The sequence below is a fragment of the Medicago truncatula genome, chromosome 4, assembly GCF_003473485.1.
Source record: "Medicago truncatula cultivar Jemalong A17 chromosome 4, MtrunA17r5.0-ANR, whole genome shotgun sequence".
NCBI lineage: Eukaryota > Viridiplantae > Streptophyta > Magnoliopsida > Fabales > Fabaceae > Medicago > Medicago truncatula.
In genome coordinates, this window is record NC_053045.1 from 28,382,612 (window position 1) to 28,391,126 (window position 8,515).

At 31.0% G+C, this 8,515-nt stretch overlaps 1 protein-coding gene across 1 annotated transcript; it reads right to left on the reverse strand.

Annotated features, from left to right (window-relative positions):
- Positions 1–4,221: 4,221 nt before the first annotated feature.
- Positions 4,222–7,997, reverse strand: LOC25492318 (AT-hook motif nuclear-localized protein 1). Its single transcript, XM_024780594.1, has 5 exons — positions 7,670–7,997; positions 5,642–5,694; positions 5,351–5,485; positions 4,684–4,851; positions 4,222–4,386 (listed from the first exon to the last, which is right to left on the reverse strand). The coding sequence occupies exons 1-5, from the start codon at positions 7,995–7,997 to the stop codon at positions 4,222–4,224; spliced, it is 849 nt and encodes a 282-aa protein (XP_024636362.1).
- Between the last annotated feature and the right edge of the window lie 518 nt (positions 7,998–8,515).

Here is an 8,515-nt window from a genome sequence, read left to right on the forward strand (position 1 = left end):
GGGGTGAGAAGAAGTAGAATTTGATTTTATTTCGGCTTGGATGAGTTTTGACTCATTGCCTACGTACCCTTTTAAGGGATCAAAACCGTTCGTAGTTCATTCTCAAAAATGGTTTTTGTTTTTGTTGGTTGATTTTAAGTTTGAAAAGAGATTTTGAAGAATAGAGATGAGAGGCCTCAAGGGCATAAGATTTGGAAAATGTGAGGTGGAATTAGTCTTTTTCAAAATGAAGTCTATGTGTATTTAAGATTCATTGGAAATTTTACTTAAGAAAAATAAAGAGAAATAAGGAGTTTTGACTCCCATTTTATTTTTTGCAAAAAAGTTTTCAAATGAGGTTATTTGCATATTTTGGGAAAAAGTTGGATTTTTTCTAAGTGTTAAAACCTAAACATTCGTCTAACCATGCAATCCTAGCCGTATATCTACACATACAATCCTAGGCATACATCTAGGGTGAGTGTGTGCGTGCCGGTGCGTCATAGTGTCCATAGTCCATATTACAACAATTGCCTAAATACATTCTATGGCCCCTTTGCCAAGCTACAAACCAATGATAACAAATTACATCACTAAATGGATTAAAACTTGCAAAAAATGAATACTAAACTAAAGGAAGTGGAGGAGATAGTGGTGACATGGAGAAATGCTCATGAAATGAATGGAACAAAAGAAGTGAGATGATTAGTAAAATAAAGCATAGAATAAAAGAAGTGCACAAAAAAAAAAAAAAAATATTAAGAGGAAAGACATAAAAGAGACTAATAAAGTGACAAAATGTGCATGAAAGTGGTCATAAGGCTCTAGCATAGATATGACCCATAATCCCTTTATCATGGCATTTTTAGAAGTCTTGTTTTGTGCCATAAGGTGAGAATTAATAGGACATATTCAAGCTAAAACCCATGGCACATTTTTAAGACATTTTGCACCTTATTTAATTATTAAAACACATACTAATTGCAAGGCAAGAAGAAAAATAAGATTCATATTCACAAGCAGCAAGCCACACATAGGATCAGCAACAAATTTATCATAAAATTGCATTCCAAAAGTTCAAATCATATGTCAACAAATCATGAGTGATATGCTACTAAAAAATGCACAAGTTTATGTCCAAACACACTAATTAACCAAGAAATATCACATGCTTTTTTATCATTTTAAAACCATTGAGAAATATAGAAAAAAGTCATGAAAATACATCAAGAAACATGTGATAATTTTTGGAGATTTTTTAGAGAAAATTTTAAGCATGCAGGGGTTCAAACAGCAAAGAAAAATGGTGCAAATAGCAGAAAATAAACAAAAACGTAAAAAGAAACCTAAGCCCAACCCAAAGCCCAAAACTACAAGGTCCGGATGCACAGGAGCCACACGATTGATCCAGGATCCTGAAACCCTAGATCAAACGGCCAGGAATCAAAGGGGAATGGACCGGTCCTGGACCGGTCCGGTTCACTGGCTATATAAGGGGAGGAGCTCCGATTTTTTCCATTTTCCACTTCCCTTTCTCTCTCTAAGTTCTTCTCTCTTCTCTCACCTCTCTCTAACCCTCACCGCCGGTGAGGATGAAGCCACGGCGGAGACCTTGAAGGTCCGCCGGAAGCTTCATCTTCTCCGGCGAGTCCTATGCACTTTCCGGTGAAAAATTTCCAGAACTTAAAGATTTTCAAATCTTTTGATTCGTCCTTTAACCCTAAACACGAATCCAGCAATTGTTTTTTCAAATACAGCTTGAAACGACATAGATCTTGAAAACTTTATACGGTTTTGAAATGATTTTTTGATCTTTTTTGAAGGAAAAGGTTTAGATCCTTACGGATCTACATCGTTTCGTTGTTTGATTACTTTTCTGGTGCTTGTTCTTGCTTTCAAAACTTAGATCCTTATGGATCTAGGTTTTGTGTTTACGGTTACGGTCTTATCTTTGAATTCTGGAAATTTTTAGATCTGTTTCGCTTGCGTGATTTTTTACAGGTTTAAACTATGATATTATTTTCTGAGAAAGAGATTCTGAGTTTTACCTAAGGTTTTGGTTGAAACCTTTAATGGAGGAAATCTTTGGAAAAACTTTATTCTGTGTTTTCTGTGTTGTTGATTCTTCTGCTTGCTTCACCGGTCCAGATTCTGCTTCTTTCCTTCTTCTCTCTCTGTGATTTCGTGCTTGAGCTTGCTTCTTGGACTTACGTGAGGAAACCCTGTGATCAGTGCTTGAGCTTGCTTCAATGTGAGCTCGCACTTGGAATTGCAGGAAAATCTTCAATCCAGTGATGAAGATTCACACGAATCTCTGAGGATTGATGCAAAAATCAATGGAATCGTGTATGAATTTTGGTTCTGGAATTTTTTAGGGTTCTTGTGTTCTTACTGGTTTCTCTGTGATTTTTGGTTTTGATCTAACTGACAAGAAAGAGAAAGATTGATTCTGTTTTTGGTGAAGTGGCGTGTGATTAATGGCTCTGAATCTGACTCACTGTATATATAGCTGACATGTGTGCATTGGAACCAATGGAATTGTGACATCTGGACTTGTATCAAAGTGGCACGGCCTTGGTCCTGAAATGAACTTTGGGCTTTTCTGCAAAAACAAAAACTTTAAGGACTAAACTGCAATTAACCCTAAAAGGACTGAAATGTAAAAAATAATAATAGTAAAAAAGGACTGAAATGAAATAGAAAATTGTTTGGACAAAATGCAATTTTGGGGCCTCAATTGAGGGACCAAAATGCAATTAAAAATAAAATTGAGTAAAAAACGTAATTTGACCAAACGTAAAGCGAAACAAAAAATAAAACTGACAAAACGGACTAAAACGAACCAATGGCTTAAATGAGGTACTTCAAAGTAACCTCTCTATGCCAAAATTTTGTGTGAAATGACCAAAATGCCCCTAGGGCTAAAAATGACCTAAACAGATTGAAATTGACTTAACACTGACTCAGACGCAAGCTTGAAATGAATTTAACAGGGTTTACTGATGAAATGTTAAAAAAACAATCTGGAAAGACTCGGAGACAGTCACAAGGATGAAAATGGGTCCCACTGCAGGAAATGACCAAAATACCCTTCTGTATGACTTTTTTGCAAATTTTGAAATAAACTGTAGAAAAAGCAATGTAATGATTCAGAGACACTTTTGAATGACTTACAAGACAAGTAAAGACATTTCGAAAGGTTTTATGCAAGAAAAACATAGATGAAATTGTGATTGAAAATACTGCGAGGCAGAGACAATTTGAACTGTGCAGTTGAAATTTGATAATTGACAAAGTTTGAAATGAAATTGGGCCCAGTATTTTTAGGTCCAAAAACAGGGTATAACAATAAAGAAGTTGCATGACGCTCGAGGTGTATTGTCTGATATTAGTATTATGTTGATAGTGTCGTGTAGTATGTACTAGGACATGGTTTATATATCGTGTACTCGTTAGTCAGTGCATGTTTACTTCAGACAGGATTATGTAATTTGTACTCATCAGCTTGTACTTTGCTATTTTATTCGGTTAATATTAATTTTAATATTTTTGTACGTCTACTGATGTCCATGAATTGATCTGGGTCATAATGATTACAAACCATAACTTTGTTGGTTTGACTTTGTTGGTTTGACCTATTTTAACCATTCAATTATTGATTAGATTTAGACATAAACAATTATAATTGTGTACTTAATTCGACGTTCTTAAACCTTCAAGGGTTATGGGTTCACCCCAAGACTTTGGATAGCAATAATTGCTGAAAATATTTAGTGACCAAGACATTGGCCTAGCTATTTTCGTCAAATGTCTTAAAATCAAGTAATCAGAAACTCTAGATTCGTAGCTTGCAGTTACACAAACAATTCAGAGAAGAAAATCTGACATGACTTATTCACATAACCTAAAACTAAATAAATTAATCCATAAAACCATCATAACATTCCAAACACTAAATATAAAATCAATCCAATCAATAAGTCTGCAAAATATTCAAACACCGGAAAAACTAGATTCGCAACTTTCACTTCCAACAAAGTCGAACACTAGAAAAACATGTTGCTAACATAAGCAATAGCAACAAATATGTGTGTGTGTGTGTGTGTGTGTGTGTGAGAGAGAGAGAGAGAGAGAGAGAGAGAGAGAGAGAGAGAGGGAGAGGGAGGGAGAGGGAGCGGGAGAGAGAGAGAGAGAGATTATGTTCTTCATAATCTAAAAGGTTGAACAAAGGTGCGTTATATTTTAGGAATGTTGTGGGCAGCTAGGTTCTCCTTCAATAGTTAACTTAGGACCTTTCGAGTTATTATCCCTTATTGCTTCTTGATTAGTCGCCATGTTTGGAGCAGCTGAAGATGTAGATGCATACATTCTCTTCTTTATGTTTTTCTTGCAAGTTGCCAAAATTATCTAATGGAAAAAGAGAAAGTTTTAGTAAGTGTGTAACAATGGATATTAAAACAATTCAACACAATGACGTTAAAGATTTGTATTTTATTCACTACTGTTAGTTTAGTCGTGATAAATATTGGTTGGGATTTAAAACAGAAGGTAGTTTCTCTCCTCCTAACAAGAATTTTCACACACGAAATAGTTTGGGATTGAAAACTTATTGTATTTTGATAAATAATTTCAATCAATTCTGACCCTTGAAATCATCCAGAGGATTTTTTTTTTTTTTTTTTTTTTTTAAAAAAAAATTCTTACCTTAACAGTAGTAGCAGCTATCAATAAGTTGTCAACACGACCTCCAAAAACCTTGCCATCAGGTTGAGCCAATGAAACACTCAACATGCCAATTTTCCTTTGTGAACCACCAGCAGCACCACCAGTAATGGTGCATGGTCCACTTAAAGATAAGATGTCAAAGTGACCCTATATTTATAAAAAAAATAAAAAAAATATCAAGGTGATTAATGTAATGCATATTCAATGACCAAACTAATTTGCATAAAAAATTATCAAACAAATAGACGATCAACATATTTCATGACCAAATTATTCGATGAATGTAGAAATCACACTTGATACATCAAAATATGGTTCTCATAATCTTTCTTGATCTTTCATTAGGCTAATTGTGCTATTGTTAGTTCAATTTAGTTTTTACTAATTGCACAAGTATTTACCCTAATTAGTACTATTAAAGAGTATAAATTTTCATATCTCCCATTAACATCTTTATTTAAGCTTTATTAATTTTCTCCATTACTCTTACTTTTTCTAGTACAAAAAATGAGAGTTGAAATAAAAATTTCGTAGGATGAATAGTAAAATGATACATCTTATAAATTGATATATAAAGAAGTAATGGTGAAAATTTTTATGAATATTATTAATACATATAGGAGATTAATTGTTTCAACAGTGGTACCTCATGTCTTGAAAAACCATTAGAAACATCAGGTTCACAAAGGGTGAGACTTGATACAGTTCCACAAGCAGAAAGTATGCAAACATTTTCTTGAGGAACTTTCTCCATAAATGCAAATAACTTTCTAACCACATCCTGAAAATCACCAAAAACAACACTCTCAATTTATACCATACACATAGATTTTGAGAAATATCTGAACTCTAGGGTTTGTCTTAATAATTCAATTTAAACTATTTTTAATATGTCCAAATTAGAATTTCAAATACATTTGTACTGATCTCATATTACCTCTCTAGGGTTCACAATCAGCATATAAGGTGTCATGTTTCCTCCATCTGTTTCTGCAATACATTCATCTGCAACAAATATAAGTGCATATGTACTTGTAGCTTCAAGCATATTAACTATATATAGATAATAGACATTGTAAAATATTTTAGAAAAATTTAAATTATAAATAAGACTAACTAGATGTCTGTATAAAGTTATTTGCACTGTTGGTGCATTGTAATCAAATCATACAACAAATGTAAAATGAGATTTAAAATTAACCTTGAAAACTTAACAATCTTGGGCAGAAACATAATTTTCCAAAATTAACCTTCTTGAAAGTATGGAAACTTAGATTATTTACTCCTATTTGTGTCAAAAACTTAAAGACACTTTACATATTTTAAATTACATATTTGTAATGATCTTAATTTTTTTATAAAAAAATTGAAAATACGTTAATAATTAGATATAAGGTCGTATATTATTTATGATTTATATCAAATATTTTTCTTCTATTTATTGCAAGGTTTTTTTTTGTGTGTTTATAGTTTATTAATAAATACTTCGAATTAAATGAATTTTTTTTTTATTGTCATGAAATAAATTATAAATATTTATAACGCATAAATATTGATTTAAAAAGTAACGTGCAGAAAATTTACTTTCCCGAGACACTAAAAGACGAAGATAAATAAAATCTTCAGACTACTTTCATATAAAATATCGTATTAATTAAGACTTATATCTTTATATTAATTTTATTCATTATATTTTTATAACTAAAATACTTGTTTTTCTATCTTGCGCATAAAATAAAATATTTTGAACATCCTAAAATTCTTCCGTCAAAAGTAACCGAAATTAATAGAAAAACCAACATTTAGTGAGTCCACTAAAGATGGTCAAACAAATATTAGATATAAATAAAGTCGATAAATTATAATTTTGATAACGCTAAATATGTACTTTTATGAAACACATTTTTTACTTTAAAATTGTACTTGAAAATATTTTTATTTATTTAAAACTTCATAACATAATAAAATTCACAACCCAAAAAACCAAAATCAAATGGAAGAGTGACCTCACTAAAAGTGGTCAAATGAATTATATTAGTTCTCAAATAAATTCGTAGATATTTCGCATCTATTACTTATTAAATAATTTGTCAAAAATAACTTATTAAATAAATAATAAAAATAAAATATTTTCATTTTATCAAAATAGTTTTGGGAACTCCAAGACCTAAAAAAAAGAAATCAAATATTAGTTTTCATATATGAAAAACTGAATACTATATGATTTCCTCTTTAACAAAATATTGTTTGAAGGATTTCATAATAAATTAAATGTCTTCAACAAAAGTGTTACCGGTTAGTATCTTGGTGTTAATCACAAATCATATTATAAATTGAAAAATATTCAACAACCACTTGCACAATATTACTTCAACTTTTCAATTCCAAACAAGTATCAATATGAATTGAAGAAACATAAAACATAGTTTTTGTTTTGACAAATTAAAATGTAGTAGCAAATAAAATTATCTAGTTTTCACTAAAACCATAAAATCAAAAATAATAAGAGGCATGTGAATGAGTAGAAACAAGTTAAAAACAAAAAACAAAATAGGTGATGGATTTTGTTTGTTTTAGATATGTAATGTTCGACCACTAATCTAGACATATCCTCAATCAGATTTCGATTAGAGACAACGGCTTTGTCATGTATTATGAGAAATTTTGGATCTCAAAATCAGCAGTCGAGATCGTTTATGACGTGAAATGCATGTTATTATTGGTCCGTCTTCAATCCATTGAAAACCAAAATTATGTTCGTCATTCGGATTTGATTTGATAACAAAAGCCGCACAATTGAAAAGGAAAAAAATGTCAAACTCAAATGCATAAAAAAAAAAAAAAGACACGATGCACAATCATTCCAACAATTATTAATGTTAAAAATGAACTTTCAAACCAACATAACAAAATTAAAAACAATAAATATTCATGAAAAAAAAAATCAATGGAAAGAAACTCATACCAATGGGAGCCAAACTCTGCAGTTTTCCAGAACCACGAGGACGTCCCCTTCCACGCTTCTCCTCACTTCCACTAGGCTGATTGGAAGTCCTCGGTGGCAACTTGGTAGGAGACAGTCGATTCCTATCAACCTCAGACTTTCGAGGCCTTCCTCTCCCCCTTTTCACCAAAGCAGAGTTTGAACCTCCGATTTCAGACTTTACTACGGTGTCCAAACCAGCATCAACTCTATCAGCTTCCATCTCGGTGATGGCATGGTTGGTGGTTTTTGACCTGTCTTGGGATGAATTAAGTGAGAGTGTAAGTTCTAGGTTCACATTGTCCTCCATGAGTGAGATACCCTTTGAGATTCTAAAGCTATTTCTTCAAAAAAACCAAAAATTGAACTAACTTTGTTTTTGGTTTGTAGAAAAAATGTAGATGGTTGTATTTCACTACACACTATTTAAGAACGCCAGAAAGAAAGAAAATAAATATAAAATAAAAGCCTTTTTATTATCTTAAGTTAATTTATCTTCTTTTTTCTAATATTCATATTTATATTAGTCAAAAAATTATGCATATTTGTTCAAAATAATTATGTTTTTATTTATTTAATATATAATTATTATTTTAAAATTAATAATAGATAATAATAATAATAATTATTATTATTATTATAAAATAAAATTTAATATATGTAAATTAAAGTTATAAGTAATTAATTTGGACTTTTTCTATGATGAATTAAATCAATTGGCCCTTTTCCATGTTCCAAATTTGAGGTAAAAACAAATAAAATAATATATTAATATTTATTTAATATATTTTTTTGAAAAGGTATTTTATTTATTTAATATTATATTTT